This window comes from Equus quagga, chromosome 1 (assembly GCF_021613505.1).
Source record: "Equus quagga isolate Etosha38 chromosome 1, UCLA_HA_Equagga_1.0, whole genome shotgun sequence".
Taxonomy (NCBI): Eukaryota; Metazoa; Chordata; class Mammalia; order Perissodactyla; family Equidae; genus Equus; species Equus quagga.
In genome coordinates, this window is record NC_060267.1 from 13,705,276 (window position 1) to 13,722,638 (window position 17,363).

Consider the following 17,363-nt stretch of genomic DNA (forward strand, 5'->3'; position numbering starts at 1 on the left):
ATATGCTATCCCTTAAATTTATTTCTTGTTATATTCTTCATTAATCTCAAGAAAAAGCTTTCCATTGTTTAAGTAGCAGTCATTCTCTGTGGAACATATAAACTTAAAAAAAAAACCCTGGTTCTGTTCAGAAGTACCTCTAGAACATGGCCCAATCGTAGCTTTAATATTATTGACATCCCCTGTGTTAAATCTTGACTCTGATAAGTATTTAATTGGTGTGAGAATTTGATGGTGCCAGCAGTACTTGTTTTTCATAGAAGCAGTCATTTTAAAGACAGTTTCATGCTGCTAGGAAAGAGTATCTTATAGAAATCATATGTTATTTTCTTTAATGGAAAGAAGTAAGCGTTTTCTTTGATAACATTTCTGTAAATCTAGCATTTTACTTCACTTTTTAAATTTTCATCCCCCAAGTTGCTACTTAATATCTCCATTGGCTATGCAAATATACCTCATATTTTAGAAGAGAGTATTATTACTAGTATGTTCCAGAGAAAGCAAACTAAGTGACACGAGCGACATCAAAATACTTACTCTTATAAGAACCATTCAGGCTTGAGTTGTAGTTTTGACCACAAAATTGCTTAGAGGGACTCAAAATTAAACAAGAACGTGCTAAGCACAGCGCGGATGTAGTTGAAGTTCCTGTCTCTCCTGAAGCCGCTCGCACTTACAAGCAGCTCTGGGAATAAAGGTGTAGAGCTATCCTGATGTTCTTGTCTCTCATCAAGTCAGATATTATTTTTCATTAGAGAATATGTTCAACTAAAAAGTGAAAATATAGGTTTTCGAAAAGCTAAATGGGAAGAAAGGCTAGCAATCAAATAGAGGAAAGCCAAAAAGTCTCTTTGGTTCTTGAAGAATTGATCTGACCCTACATTCTTAAGGGAGGCCAGTTTTGTTGTAGCACAAGTTTCATATTAAGAAGACTAAAGGGATTTGTATCTACTTAATCTGCAACAGGTGTACTGGGATCAACCAAAGTAAACAAATGAAGCTGTCTTTGGTGACCCTGGTTCAAAGCTATTAACTAATTCGACATACAGTTAACGTTGACAACGGGACAAAGCAACAGACACGGCGTCCTAGAGGACTGGAGGGCACCGCAGTAACGCGCCCTGAGGGAAATGTGCATCATCACGCTTCGCAATTGTTTTGTGGAAAACAAAAACACAAAACCAAAAATTTCTTTTAACATTTTGTCTTAGCAACAGTGTTCTTTCATAAGATTCCATCTGAGAAACATGCATATGGTATTTGGAATATGAAAAATAAGAAGCTAATATAGTTTGGCGGCAGCTGTCAGCAGCAGGAAGGAGTCAGCAGTCAGCCCACAGGAGAGTTTGCCAGTGACTTCTGTGCATCCTGAGAATTAGCAGCTTCCTTGCTGAAGATACCCAAGATCATTGATGGATATTTTCTCTTACTCAAGCATTTTATGCAATTCTATCATTTACTTCCTCATCTTCGCTTCCCCGATTCTCCATTGGTTAGGTAGCCTCTATTATCCTTTAACTCCCTGTCTATCTGAAATGTCAGGTATTTTTTATTTGCCCACATAATCCCATTTGATTCAGAGATCAGTAAGAAAATGTGAGAAATATTTGGAAGCAGAACTAACAAGATTTGATGAAAACTTTGATGTAAGAATAGGCAAAAAAGCAGTAACAGATGAATTCCAGATTTCCGTTAAGTAAGATGAAATTCAGCAAACAAGATAACAGATACTAAGAAATTTTGGGAGGAGGGTGAAGATGATATTTTCAGTTTTTCAATCCTGATTTTGATGAGTAACCAGATATCTACACAGAGTGTAAACGGGATAATTGCAGTTGCAGTCTCAGGCATGCTGTAAAGGATGGCTTGTCAGGGGAACTCTCATATCTGGGGCTATGACTAGTTTAATTACCTCTTAGGTGCTTTGATAGAGGATGCCATTCTTGCTTAAAATACATGCTTATTTGAAGTTCTTTTTTGAGTTAAGAGTCAAAGTAGAATTTGGCTTGCTGTCTACTACCCAAACCATATCTTCATTTTGAAAATTAAAAAGATATTTAGGCCTTGGGCACGTGACAAAAGTGGCTTATTCATAGATTTACAAGTCCTTATCACAGAATGCAATATGAAAATCTGAGAGAATATTTTAAAAGGGAGTATACAAAATAAGAGTGCAGAATTACTGTCAACAGTTAGTTACAGATGACAAATATTTCATGTGTAAACTGGGAAGGAAAGCCCTACACAAGGGAAGAGAGAGGAAACGAATGTGTTCTTTAAAATCAAGGCACTGGGAGATTAGATAAATGTGTACAAATTGCTTAGGGATGGTTAGCTTATATCACAAATAAAACAAGTTGCACAAATAAAATAGAAGTCAGAGTTTAGTAGTATGGATTTAGTACAATCTAGTGAAGAAATACATGAAGTCTGCAGCAGGTAGACTTGTCAGATTTGTCAGAGATGGTTTTAAGGGAAAGGATGCTTCTTCATATATCTGCTTGTCTAGTTAAAAAGAAGAAGCAACGATAACAACAACAGCAACAAAAAACCACAATGATATTCCTTTTCTCTCAATCTGTTATCAAATATACTCAGCTTCCCTAGTATACAGATGCCAGGAATGTGGCCCCCTGAGTGAAAATTCCAGCCACTGAAACCGTTTTTTTAAGTGATTAATTTACATTATGTCTTATACATTTGACTATGATTGATAAGAATTCAAATTGGATAAAACAGGCCACTTGCACAAGGCAAAGGGCCAATTTTTGCTCTCATAAATTTGTCAAGTCTATGCTACCATTTAGAGAGTATCCCTAGGGGGCCTTTACCTTGGGAAGTGCCTTGCTTTTCATACAACCAAGTTAGTTAAACGGAGTGGGCTGAAATACATTTGAATCTTACATCTATACTCAAGAACTATTTTCCCCTCGTGTCAAGCAAGATTAGCTGCAACCACCAACTCTACCTGTCAGTTGATAATACAACCCAGACTATGTGAATAAGAGTACTTATTATAACAATAACAATAATAATTGCTAACGTTATTGAGCACTTACTGGATTGCTAGCAGTGTTTTAGACATTTAACCTATATGTAATAATAACAACAAATCTATGATTAAGTACAATTATTGAACCTCCTTTACATGTGAAAAATTGAATCCCAGAGGAGTTTAAAATTTCCTCAAAATCTCAAGCCAGAGGACAAATCTAGACAGCTTAACTCCAGCACACATACAGTTAAGCAACACAGTGTAGCTATGGAACATATAATTGATGCTCAGGAATTAAAGAGATGGACCAATAATTGACACCTATGGAAAGGTGTATCAATCAACATCTTCCAACTGACACTTTTATTGAACTTGATGGCAGGCAGTCTCCTGCTTTTTATCATGAACTAAAAAGAGTAAATTGAAGTCTACAAGGAACTGTACTATGTATCATGTGACAGAAGACAATATGTTATGGAAGAAGGAAGCAAAATTGAACTAGGTAAAGATATATATTGAAAAGACAGAGAGGGAAGCAAATGGGAGAAATTATTAGCCATAAGTAGTCATGGTATAAATCAATCTATCTACCCAGCTCCTGAGCAAAGTAGAATTTTTCTGGATCTTACAAGACTTTCTAAAATTTTCAATCTATTACATCTTTTTTTCTTAACCTATTTTTATTTTTAATGTTTATTTGGCAAGCAACATAATCACATAATACGATGGTCAAGTCTTATCAATGTTAGTCTGAGACATGGATAAGAAGAAAGCAATACTATTCGTTAGTATGCATATGGATAAAGAGTCCTAAATCACAACCTCAAGTGAACTGAGGTCCCCAGAGAGAAGAGTATTATTATTACCAAGCCAGATGTTGGTAGCTCCTTCTAAAAATATTTTGTAGAAATGTGCGTATGTGTTATTGCCTTTTCGTGGAGTAATAACTCTAATTATAAAAATTTTACATTCATGAAATTGTTCTTAAAGTCAGTTCATTGTATTATTTTTTAATTAATAAAATGCACTAAAAGTAAAATGAAAAACCTAGCATAAAGTTTTCTTTTCCTTTGCTGATTTTCTGTCATGATGACAAATATTTAGTATATTTTTTAAATTTCTATGTAGACTATAAATAAGTTAGTTAAATTTCACGCTCAATACAAAAAAATTACCATACTCTTTCTTTGCATTGTTTAACTCTTATTTTACTTTTTATTTTATGTAAGTTATTTCAATACCCATATGACTGAGTTTCCTCAGTGTTTCATTTCAAAAACAGAATTAAAAACAGAGTATGTGGGGGCCGGCCTGCTTGCATAGTGGTTAGGTTCGTGTGTTCCACCTCAGTGGCCCAGGGTTTCAGGGTTCAGATCATGGGCGCGGACCTGCACACCAGTCATCAAGCGATGCTGTAGTAGCATCTACATACAAAATATAGGAGAACTGGCACAGATGTTGGCTCACGGTCAATCTTCCTCACAAACAAAAACCCAAAACCAAAATACAGGGCATGTGTGTGTGTGTGTGTATACATAAATACATATATATACATATACGCATAAATATATACATATATACACACAAACACATATACATATATATACACATATGTTTGTACATGGATATGTATGCACATTTGAATCTAGACATTCATGAATTAATCACTAAATAAACCTTATTCTGCTTAAATATTTTAGGCAGTGGTTAATGTCATCACCATGTATATAATTTGAAGTACATTGGTTAATATATGAAATAACTTTAGTCCTAACTTTTCTTATGATACAGCATATGAGTTGTATCATATGAAAATGCATAAGATCATTACATAGTGATTTTGTGCTGAAGTTCATATAAGAAAGATTTGCAGTGTAAGAATATTAAATTCAAATTTCATAAACAGTTGTATTTCTGAGAAGAAATATAAGAAAGAAGATAAAGATATTAAAAAATGAACTATTCATTGGTTCTCTGTTTAAAATTGTGTATGTTTCAGTCATAAATTATAGTTAGATCATTGTTTTTGAGGAGAGTATCTTTCTCACAGCATCCTTAAATGCTTGTTTCACCTGCTGGTTCCTTAAGGTGTAAATAAATGGATTCAGCATAGGAGCGACAGAGGTATTGAGCATAGCTACCACTTTTGTCAAAGCAACCCCTTCCTTTGCTGATGTTTTCACATACATGAAGGTGCAGTTCCCATAAGAGATAGAGAAAACAATCACATGGGAGGAGCAAGTTGAGAAGGCCTTTTTTCAATATTTGTAAATTTATTGAGACTTGTCTTGTTTCCCAGCATGTGGTCTATCTTTGAGAATGTCCCACGTGCACTGGAGAAGAATGTGTATTCTGTTGTTTTTGGAGGTCATGTTCTCTATACAGCTATTAAGTCCATCTGGTGTAGGGTTCCATTTAAGGCCACTGTTTCCTTGTTGGCTTTCTGTTTGGATAATCTATCCATTGATATAAGTAGAGTTTTCAAGTCCCCTACTATTATGGTATTGCTGTCAATTTCTTCCTATAGGTCTGTTAACAGTTGCTTTATATACTTTGGTGATCCTGTGTTAGGTTCATATATATTAATAAGTGTTATGTCTTCTTGGTGGAATGTCCCTTTTATCACTATATAATGTCTATCTTTGTCTCTTATCTTCTTTGTCTTGGAATTTGTCTTGTCTTATAAAAGTACGACTACACACACCTTCTTTTGCTTGCCATTTATTGGAGTATCATCTTCGATGTTTGTCTTTAGAGCTGAGATGTGTCTCCTGGGTGTCTTGTTTTTTAATCCATCCAGCTACTCTGTGTCAATCCATTTACATTTAGAGTCCTTATTGGCATATGATGGCTTAATATGATTATTTTCTCTTTTGTTTCCTGGTTGTTCATATTTTCATTGTTTTTTCCTTGTATTTCAGTTTGGTCATTTTCTATGATGTTTTCCTCAGTATTCTCCTTGTTTGTGATTTGTGACTCTGCCCTGATTTTTTGTTTTGTTGTTACCATGAGGTTTGTATAAAAGATCTCATAGATGAGATAGTCCATTTTCTGCTGATAACATCTTATCTCCTTTAGTCTATGCAGGTTCCCTCCTTTTCCTCTTCCCCTTCTATGTTTTTGTTGCTGCAAATTATTCTTTTTTGTGTTGTGAGTGGGTGAGCAAATTGAAGTGTGTATAGTTATTTTTGATGTTTTCTTTCCCTTTATCTTTTTTGTTATAATTAAGAGTTTACTAACCTATTTTGATATAGAGTTTCAGTTTTATGATTTTTCTGTCTACTCATCACCTTGGTCAAAGCTTTGTAAATCTTTGCCTTTTTGTTTTGGGTAGGATGGCTCTTTTCCATGTTCTGGTAAGGCAGTTCTAGTGATGACAAACACCTTCAGCTTTTGTTTGTCTGGAAAAGCATTTATTTCTCCTTCATATCTGAAAGATAACGTTTCTGGACAGAGTATCCTTGGCCGATAGTTTTTGTTGTTCAATATTTTGAATATATCATTCCACTCTCTCCTAGCTATAGAGTTTCTGCTGAGAAATCTGCTGAAAGTCTGATGGGGGTCCATTTGTAAGTTATGGTCCTCTCTCTTTCTGGCCTTAATATTCATACTTTATCATTGACTTTTTAAAGTTTTGATACTATATGCTTTGGAGAAGGTCTTTTTGCATTGAGAAAATTAGGAGTTCTACTAGCTTCGTGTACTTGTATATCTAGTTTTTCCCCCAGATTTTGGAAGATCTCAGCTATTATTACTTTGAATAAGTGCTCTGATCCATTCTCTTTCTCCTCTCCATCTGGGATAGCTATTATCCATAGAGGGCTTTTCCTAATTGAGTGAGCTATTTCTCATAGAATTTCTTCATTTTTTAAAAAATCTTAGTTCTCTCTCCTGTTCCACCTCTATCATTTCTAGATTTCTATCTTTGAGCTCACTGATTTTCTCTTCCATATGGTCTGCTCTATTTGTAATGCTTTCAACTTTATTTTTCATCTCATTATTTGTGTTCTTCATCTCCAGAATTCTGTTTGGTTTTTTAGAGTTTCAATCTCTTTGGTGAAGTATTCCTTCTGTTTATTAATTTTATTCTTGAGTCCACTGAACTGTCTTTCTGAATCTTCTTGTCATTCGTTGAGTTCCTTCATGACAGCTATTTAGAATTATCTGCTGGTTAGATTGTAGTCTTCTGTGGTTTCAAGTTTGGTTCCTGGAGAGTTGTGATGTTCCTTCTGTTCTGTCATGTCACTGTAGTTCTTCATGGTATTTTATGAGTTGATCTTCTGCCAGTGCATTTGTGGTAGTAACCACCTTTATTATTTGGGTAAGGCTTTGGTTACTTTGGTTCTGAGCTGCTTCTGGTTGTATTTCAGAGCCTGAACTTTCCTCCCTCCTCTGCTAGAGGCATCCTCAGTGCTCTCCTTGTACTACTTGTGCTTCTGAGGTTGCTAGTGCCTTACTGTTACAATGTTGCTGCAGTCTCAGGTATTGCCACCAGGGTCACCAGGCTGCAGGCGCTTCTGCTGCTTCTAGACTCACCTGGGTCTCATATTTCCTCACTGGCTCTGCATGGGCTCTTCATGGGCTCAGAAGCTGAAGCCCTGGGCACCACCTGTGCTGCTGCTCCCAGGTTGTCTAGAGCTCCTGGTGCCACCATTGCTAGGGGTGCTTAGTTCATGGGTCTTGTTGTCACTGCCAGGGGCCCAGGGACCCAGGGATTTGTATTCAGCACCCACTACTGGTGGAGAAAATGTCAGTGGTGCCACCACTGGGGCTGCATTCATGGGTTCTGCTGTGGTTTTTGAAGCAGCATGTCACAGATTCTACCTGCCACCACTGGTGGAGCCAGGAGCTAAGCAGGGAGTGAGTGTCATTGCTGCCCCCTCATGCAGCCTTTGGTTGCTGGCTTCAGCCAGTGTGTTTTGAAAACTCAGCTAAGGGCGCTCCACTCCAGCTGAGAAATCTGTGTTTTGTATACTGTCTCCACTGTTGGAAAGACTGGGCCACAGTTGGGGGAGGGGTTAGTGGTTAGGTCACTGGCTTTGCTCTGTGTCCTGAATCTTTTGGGCATGTGTTCCACCTGCCACAACTGATGGGAGGACAAGGGCTAAACTCTGAGTGTTGTCTGTCCCTGGTACCTTTGTTTGCAGGAGCACGTATTGGATCTGCGTTTTGGATTGCTGCTGCCAGGGGAGAGGGAGGGAGCTATTTCCCTACTTTCACTGCCTCTCAGAGACCCAGCCTACCCACCTTCAGGTGTATAGATGCATACATATCTTAGGCATAGAATTGTGTGGTGTAGGGAATCTTTTGTTCGTCAATGGATGTCTGATTGGTTGTAACTTAGAGTGGAGAGACAAAGGGAATAACTCATTGCACCATGATGCTGATGTCACTTCCAGTATCAGTTTTAATGTCTAAATATGGTTCCATTTTATGGATATGCCATAAATCTCTCTTTTTGGAGTGTTTAGAATTCCCCCATTATAAGTAGTATTAGAATGCATAGACACACATATACAGATTAGCATTATTGTCTCATTGCTTTTTGAGAGGTACCTATTATCTTTAAGTTTTCACAAAAGGACTTACTGGGTCATAACTTTGGATGGTTAAAATGTTCACGTTTATTTTCATATTTCTCTAGAGAAATGGTTGTTTTTATTTCTTACCTGTATAAGCATGGCTATTTTAACAAAAACTCAGCATACAAAAGATGAATATTTTTAACCTTTATCAATTGATAGAATAAAATATCACTCTCCTCTTTAGGGGTGGAGATTATATATCTATACATATGTCTATATCTATATATATAAAAAACAAAACCAGGCAATAAGTGGTTAGGAGAATGTGCTAAAATTCAAATCCTTGTGTGCTGCTTGTGGGAATGCAAAATGGTGCAATTGCTATGCAAAACAGTATATTGTTTCCTCACATAATTAAACATAGCATTGCCATATAATCCAGCAGCTCTACTCCTGGATGTATACCCAGAAGGATTGAAATCAGAATCTCAAACAGATATCTGCACTCCCACGTTCTTTGCAGCCTTATTCACAATAGCCAAGATATGGCAACAACCTAAATGTTCATTGATACATGAATGGATAAAGAAAATGTGGTGTACATATACAATGTAATAGTATTTAACCTTAAAAAGGAGGGAAATTTTGACACATGCTGCAGTATCAATGAACCTTAATGACATTATGCTAATTTTAATAAGCCAATCAGAAAAGGACAAATATTGTATAATTTCACTTATATGAGGTACCTAGACTGGTCAAAATCATAGAAACAGAAAGTAGAATGGTGGCTGCAAGAGGCTGGGGGAGGAGATATGCTGTACAACATTGTGCCTGTAGTTGACAATATGGCAGTTTGCATTTAAAATTTTGTTAAGAAGGTGGATCTCATGTTAAGTATTCTTACCAAAATACAAAAAGGGGCCCTTTCACATTCTCCCCTGGGAAGTTCCACACACAGTTGCACTAAAGGAAGAGGGAGGAAGCTCTAAAGCATTTGGAAGCTAGGCTGTGTGTGCTCTAGCAGCCCAGGGCTTTATCGGGGCAAACTTGAGGCATAAGTAAGCAGCAGACAACTGATGTCAGGTGCCTGAAGATTTTCAGCAAAGCTCAGTTCTGGTTGGATGCCTGCCAGGAAGTGCCCTGCAAAGCCATATCAGGGGATTGAGAAAATGGTTGATTTTCAAAAAAACCTCTTTTGAATTGCTTAACATAAGGATTGGCTGTCAGAAAACATTTTATGGTGACTGTGAGAGGGATACTGTTTTCTCTACTTGGGGGAAAATACATACCATGAATCTTCACGCTGGGTTAGATGTTATATGTGCTAGTATAAAGTGCTCCTAGTTTTTGACATGCATGCTTTGTTTCGAATGCATAAATTATTGCAGGAGCCATGACCAGGAAAGGAACAAGGAGGTAGGCAGGGTGGTGTAAGGAAGGTTAACTGAATTGGGGTGTGGATCTAAATTTGTGCCGATTCACTGAGTCTCCAGGTACAATTCCTTTTCCCTCTCTGGGCTTCACTTTCTTCATCTCACAAGTGAGAAAGTTGAACTATATCTGGGATAAAATAAATCTCATCTCACAGGTCAAGTCTAATGATGTTGGTACTGTGTTGAAAAGGATTCTGAGGTCATTTCCTCACTCTTCAAGAAATAATTATGCAACTTATCTGCAATTATTTACCAGAGCCTTGGGAAAGGGAGATTAGTTGCATTTCTCTTTTATTTGTTATCCCTGGATGAGTATATATCTATAATCTCCTCTAGATGGAAAATTCTGTTATTCTAAACACTTCGATAGTTTCCTTGATGTTTGAGACTGGAAAAGTATTTTTAACCCCTTCCAATCATTTAAAATAATATCACACACCAATCTTCTAAAAAAAACATAAAATTACAGACTCTGTTTTTAGGTATCAAAACTCAAAACATAAATAAAGCACAGAGTATAGTCAATCAATTTACTCAGGTTTTCGGTTCCTTCCATGATGTGTTCTGGTAAGTGAGCTCTGTTGTTCATTAACAAACTACAGTGTGCTAATCACACACACACAAATACTTTAAATGAATGGTTTATGGATCTAAAGCTTATGCATCTAATAACATACTAATAAAATCTTGGGAATGTTTTGAAGGCACCGGTTTTAGAATTTTGTATATTTTTTCAGTAATTCCTTTCATAGTTAAAACACACATTCAGATTATCTGTTACTTTATGAATATTTGCTAATTAATACTGTATCCTAAAAATGAGTGTTTTTATATAATTGCACAGAGTATCATAACTACATTAGTATCATGTAATTATACAATTTTACTGTTTTCTTGGTATTTTGAATATTATAACTTTATAATATTTACATTTGTCTCACATTTTTATGATATTAGAATTGCATAAGTTTTTTTAATTACGAGCTTTTGTAACAACTGTACTCCTTTCTTTATTTTTATTAAATTCCGTATTATCTTTATGTTTTTGTTTTTCCACATAGTATTGAATTTTTCATTTTTTTAATCTTCAGACTCCTGAATTTTACATTTAACTCCAATATTTTAATTCTTACAAGTTAAGTAGTGTGAGCTACTTAGAGTGATTGAAAATAGCAAAGGTGAGTGATTTCTCTTTGATCCCCGCTTATTTATTTGAGTACTAATGCAATTGTGTTCTCTGATGTTCATGTGCATGTTAAAACCCTGCATTGCATAAAAATCCTGCACTGATTTTCAGTAACTTCACGGACTGAGTTTTTATGATTTCCCATGTTTATTTTCTGATAATATGCTATAGCAGAAACAAAAAGTCACTGAATGTAGTGTAAAAGCAGTCACTCCTAATAACCCTGTTTATAGGACTCAAGGGAGGAGCTCACCCTGCCTAAGGGCTGCAGCCTCTCACAATTCCAGTTTATTGTTTAACAGGAGGTGTGTAATCTGAAAAGATATAGATAAATATTTCTGATGGAGCAGAGTTGGTGGAAAAGTAACCTGATAGCTTGAAATACCCCATTTTCACAGTAGAAGATAATTGTTCATCAACTATTTTTTCCCTACACAGATTCAGAATATCTGATTCAATAGATTACCGGAGTAAGAGTAGGGAGGAGACAGAGCCCATTGCTAGAATAATCATAAAGCACAGTTTTCTCAGATTTGAAGTTAGGTTCCACTCCATTCACTACCTGAAGGTGGCTGTAAATTTTATTTTGCATCATTTATTTTCACGTAAGATTTTAATAGGCTATCTCGAGCTTGCTGCTTCAGAAGTTAAAGGACAATATGTATTTGAAGTCACATGTCACAATCTCCCTATGTGTGAAATCTCTCTATATAGACATGTGTGGAATGGCTATATGGATCTGGGAAAATTAGGAAAAGAAAAAGGAAAAAGAATACAGAGACCTGCAGTTAAATGTAGAAAAATGAAATTTAAAAAAAGCTATAAATTGTGAAATTTGAATTCTACCCTCCTTTTCTTAAAATATGTTATGTTTTTCATAGCATTTATCACTTTAAAGTACTAGGTACATTACTTTTCTGTTATGCTGGCTGTCTAATGTGTATGTCCCCTCACTAGAAGTAAGATCTACAGTGGCGGGAATGTTTGTATGCTTTATTCCCTTGTGGATACCACCTAGAACAATGATTGGTATTTGTATTCACGGTATGATTTATTTGCGGTTTCAGCTACAGTTTTCATACTGATTAGTTCTTGTTTGACAATAACACTTTTTTGACGAACTCCCTAAGGGCCTGTTTCACCTGCTGGTTCCTTAAGGTATAAATAAAGGGATTCAGCATGGGAGCAACAGAGGTATTAAGTACCGCTACACCTTTGCTCAAAGCCACACCTTCCTTTGCAGATGTTTTTACATACATGAAAATACAACTCCCGTAAGAAATGGAAACCACAATCATATGGGAAGAACAAGTGGAAAAGGCCTTTTTCCTTTGCTGGGCAGAAGGGAACTTCAGAATTGTTCTAAGGATGAGTGTGTAAGAGAGAATCACCAAGGCCAGAGTTACCATGAGTGTGAATACTGCTAAGAAAAACGCCATGAGCTCTAGGAACGCTGTGTCTGTGCAGGCAATCAGCAGCATAGGAGAAGAGTCACAGGTGAAGTGGTCAATAATGTTGGAATCACAGAAATCCAGTTGGAGGCCCATAATCACAGGGGGAAAGATAATGAGAAAACCAGCCAGCCAGGAGCTGATTACAAGCCGGATGCAGACCTTGTTACTCATAATGGTTGTATAATGTAGAGGTTTGCAGATAGCCACATAGCGATCATAAGACATTACAGCCAGAAGAAAAAATTCTGTGGAGCCCAGAAGGATTAAAAAAAATACTTGTGTCATGCAAGCATTATAGGAAATGGTTTTGTCTCCTACAGCAATGCTGATCAGAAACCTGGGGATACAGACTGTTGTGAATGAAATTTCTAAGAAAGAGAAATTCCTTAGAAAGAAATACATAGGAGTCTTCAAACAAACATTAGATAGTGTTAACATGATGATGGTCATGTTTCCACTTACACTCAATAAGTAGGTGAACAACATAAAGAAGAATGTCACAGCTTGCAACTCTGGGTCATCTGTAAGTCCCAGAAGAATGAATTCTCTAACTGATGTCTTATTTGGCATGACTAAACTTGGAATTCTGTAGGTCTGTAGGGAAAAATAAGAGTGAATGTGAACTCCTGATATAATTTTAAACACAGTTGCAGTGCTCTTATTCTGCACAGAGAAAATAAAACATGCATTAACAAGAAGTGGCAAAATAGTCATCCCTCAAAATGGCAAACATCTCAGAATTTGTTTAGTAGGGAAAAATTAATGGTGTTTTATTATTTTAAAAATCTTAGATTTTAATCTCAGCTTTGATAATTCCCTGCTATATATTTTTGGTTACTTATTTAATACACTTAAAACTGGTTTTTACAGTCATAAAAATACGTAATAATGATAAATACTTAGCTTACTTCACTGTGGAAGCAGTTCATTTGGTAAGATTAAGTAAATTATTGAAATACACACTATTTTTGAAAACTTAATGCCCATAAAATTCTAAATGCTAATTTTGGAGTTGGAATACTTATTTTTGAGTCATAATGCACTCTTTTTATAAAAAAAAAGTCTTAGTTTCAATTCAAAGTAAAAAATTAAACAAAAATATTGTATCTATAGGCAATTGATTGAAGTCCATTCCCTTTTGCATTTAGGCAAAATTAATCCTATTAGGTCCTCTTTGACTAACGTTGGCACAAAGATAATGTCAGCCTTTATTAATAAACAAGGTTATAGTATAAAAGTTGTGATTGGACTCCTTAAATATAGTCAATAATGTAAAAAAATGAAAGAAATCAGGTTGCTCCCTGTAAGATTAAATATATAATTTCATAAAGTTGTTCCATGACAGCTTTTATCAAACTCTGCTTTCAAAAATAATAGTCTGATAACTTTCATGTTTATCAAACTCTAGTTTTTGGGGATGTGATAGAAAAAGAAATACAGTGGAAGGAAGACAATAACGACAGCAATAGTAGCAATAATTAATCCTATAATAAAATATGATGAGTTTTACTGGTATTTATTATTATTATCACTATTATTAATATTATAGCAAAGATCTAAACAGCTTTTACCCGGTACCCAAAAATGCCTTCAGTAGGTCCTATTAAGATAATTATTTTTCAGATGAGGAAATTGAGGTCCACAGGGGTTATGTAACTTGCCCAAGGTCACATAATCAGTATATGTAGATAGGTTAGCATCCATGTCTGTCTTCTACTGCACCATTCCTGGTTCTTAACACAGCTTCCGATTCAATTTTTACTGGTGAATTGAAGAAGAAATTAATGATTGAGTGATGTACATGCAACTCAGATTAGACTTGGCCTCAAAATCCAGAGATTTCTTTACCTCTGTGGGTTAGCTCTGTGCTCATACATCAATTATTCTTAACTAGTCAATCCTAACAGGTGAATGTACCAGTAGTAGTGTGTGTTAACATAATGGGAATTTTAGGTAAAGAGAATCACAGAATGCCAGTGAGGTAGACACTCAATATACTGAAAGATATTTACTTGTGTAGTTCAGTATGGTGTCCTTTCTCTCTAGAAAGAGATAAACTAGATTGTGATAATTAAATGAACTATGAGTGTAAGCTGATTTAGTAACAGAATGAATCAAAGTGTGAAATGTTAGCATGTGCACATGACAGTGGTGTGGGGTAATGCATCCTGTGGCTGATACGACTATACTTGGTCATACAAGAGAGATCTGGCTAAAAAGTGTTACCTGACTCCCTCCTGAGACAAGTGTGATACATTTATGAGCTGAGTTGTGACAAATTTAGGAAGCTATAGGCAGAGAAAATAATAGAAGATTTGACAAAATGCCCTTATGATGCATTTCAAAGAGAGTAATTGTTAGAGTTTTATGATTCAGAAAGATAAATTAACGATGTGGATAGAGAGGGAATATACTCACTTTCATTTTAGTCCTTGATGGATCCGAATCAGAGTTTAAACCTAGATATTTGATTACCTGCAATAAGGGAAACATAATGTTTTAGATAGAAGAAGTTTTTTAAAACACATGTTATAAAACGACTTCACTTTTCTACACTTATTATTTAAAATTTAAAGATTTTGTTCAGATTTCCCCTTGTCATAAACCATCCATTTCTCAATCAAAAACTTACTCTGTGAGGATCAGAAAATCTAAGGAGCATACTTCCAAAAATAGTTTGTTTTGGAAGTTAAATGTCATATGTTTCATGATTATTCTGATATTGCTCAATGACACAGCCTTTCCCAAAAGCTTTTCTCCAAAAGAAACAGACACATTTTATGTAGTTTTGAATATAACGTTGTAGAAGAGCTTGTTTTTGAGGGAAACATAATAGAAAACTCTCTGGAGACAAAAAAAAGTGATATATCTGCAATATAATTAAATTTGGCAACACTTTTTAATTGGGTCCCCTTGGGAGCCATTAGGTATTGGAGGAATATAGAATTCTACCTATAATATTAGACTTTGTGTGAAGCAAAGAGAAAGACTGATGAAAAAATTATTTCTTCCTTGATTATTTTTTAAATTTTCCTTCTGATTATTTTAAAAGAAGAGACAGTCACTTTGAGTCTCATAAATTTCAATGAGAAAACATGAATGATGAGGTCGGAATTTAATTGCGACCTAGAAGAATTCCCTACGTAGGTTTGTTCTACAGTAAAAACATGGATGAAGTATTTTTTTGAGTACAGCTAAGGTTCTCGTTGGCAAAGGTCATGCATTTGTGGTAGAGTACTTTCATATAGTATTAGAACTTTCTTAAAATAAATACTTGTATACTTGGATTTAGAGGGACTAGATAAAATGTGTGATCCAAGATTGGGTATTTTATAGTTTAATTTGTATTAGGTCATTAGCACAATGGATTCCAGGTGCCTCGAATGATGATATCATAGAAATGCCAGACCGTATGGTCTATGCTCTACCAAGAGAATCAAAGCTAAAACAATCCCTGTTACTTTGCATAGTAGGAAGCATTTGTAGGGCTGAAGTAATAACTATGGTAAACAGTGCTCTCACATTATCAGGCAGTGCTAAAGACAAGATAAAACCTAACTATATAAGTCTAAATGGAGAAGTTATCTCATTCTTATACCAATATCAGCCAAGAAATTCCTGACGTTTGAACAGTGGATATACTCAGTGATATTCAACTGAATTTGATTATTTTGCTTTCTTTCCTTCTCTTGGCTTTCCCTCTTTCTTTTTTCTTTTGAGTCCTGTTAAAGAAAATGTACAGAAATGAACCTCTGAAAAACAGTTCACTTGGGAAGAGTACTTTTGCTCATTGTTTCAGAGTCATGTTTCATGAATGACTCATAAAAGAAAAAGAAAAAAAGCATAGAAAAAAAGCTCCTTGAGACTGGTCTTGGCAAGGATTTTTTTAATATGATAGCAAAAGCACAAGCAACAAAAGCAAAAATCAACTGGGACTAGATCAAACTAAAAAGTTTCTACACAGCAAAAGAAAAATAAACAAAATTAAAGTTAACCTACAGAATGGGAGAAAATATTTGCAAAACATATATCTGATAAGGGGCTGACATCCAAAATATATAAAGAATTCATACAACTCAATAGCAAAAAGGAATCCAATTAAAAATCAGGCAGAGAAATTGAATAGTTATTTTTCCAAAGAAGATCCACAGACAGACAACAGGTACATGAAAAGGTGTTCAGCATGGCTAATCACCTGGAAAATGCAAATCAAAACCACAATGAGCAGTCCGGCCCTGTGACCGAGTGGTTAAGTTCACACCCTCTGCTTTGGCAGCCCAGGGTTTCCCAGTTTGGATCCTGGGCGCAGACCTAGCATTGCCCATCAGTCCATGCTGAGGCAGTGTCCCACGCGGCAGAGCCAGAAGGACCTACAATTAGAATATACAACTATGTACTGGAGGGCTTTGGAAAGAAGAAGAAAAAAAGAGATTGGCAACATAGGTTAGCTCAGGTGCCAATCTTACAAAAAAAAACACACAATGAGATATCATCTCCTACTTGTTACAGCTATCATCAAAAAGACTAGAAATAGCAAGTATTGACAAGGATATATGGAAAAGGGAACCCTTGCACACTGTTGATGGGAAAGCAAGTTGATGCAGCTACTATGGAAAACAGTATGGAGCTTCTTCAAAACCTAAAATAGAACTACCATATGGTCCAGCAATTCCACTTCTGGGTATTAATCAGGAGGAAATGAAAATATTAACTCAAAAAGATATGTGCACTCTCATGTTCATTTCAGTATTGTTTACAATAGCCAAG

The 17,363-nt window shown here is 35.7% G+C and overlaps 1 protein-coding gene across 1 annotated transcript; it reads right to left on the bottom strand.

Moving 5' to 3' along the window:
* Positions 1 to 12,227: 12,227 nt before the first annotated feature.
* Positions 12,228 to 13,166, bottom strand: LOC124249873 (olfactory receptor 6C65). Its single transcript, XM_046681350.1, has one exon. The coding sequence runs from the start codon at positions 13,164 to 13,166 to the stop codon at positions 12,228 to 12,230; it is 939 nt and encodes a 312-aa protein (XP_046537306.1).
* Between the last annotated feature and the right edge of the window lie 4,197 nt (positions 13,167 to 17,363).

What these genes read in the sequence shown, in the direction of transcription:
- LOC124249873 (XM_046681350.1), bottom strand. Translation starts at nt 13,166, where the DNA reads ATGCCAAATAAGACATCAGTTAGAGAATTCATTCTTCTGGGACTTACA.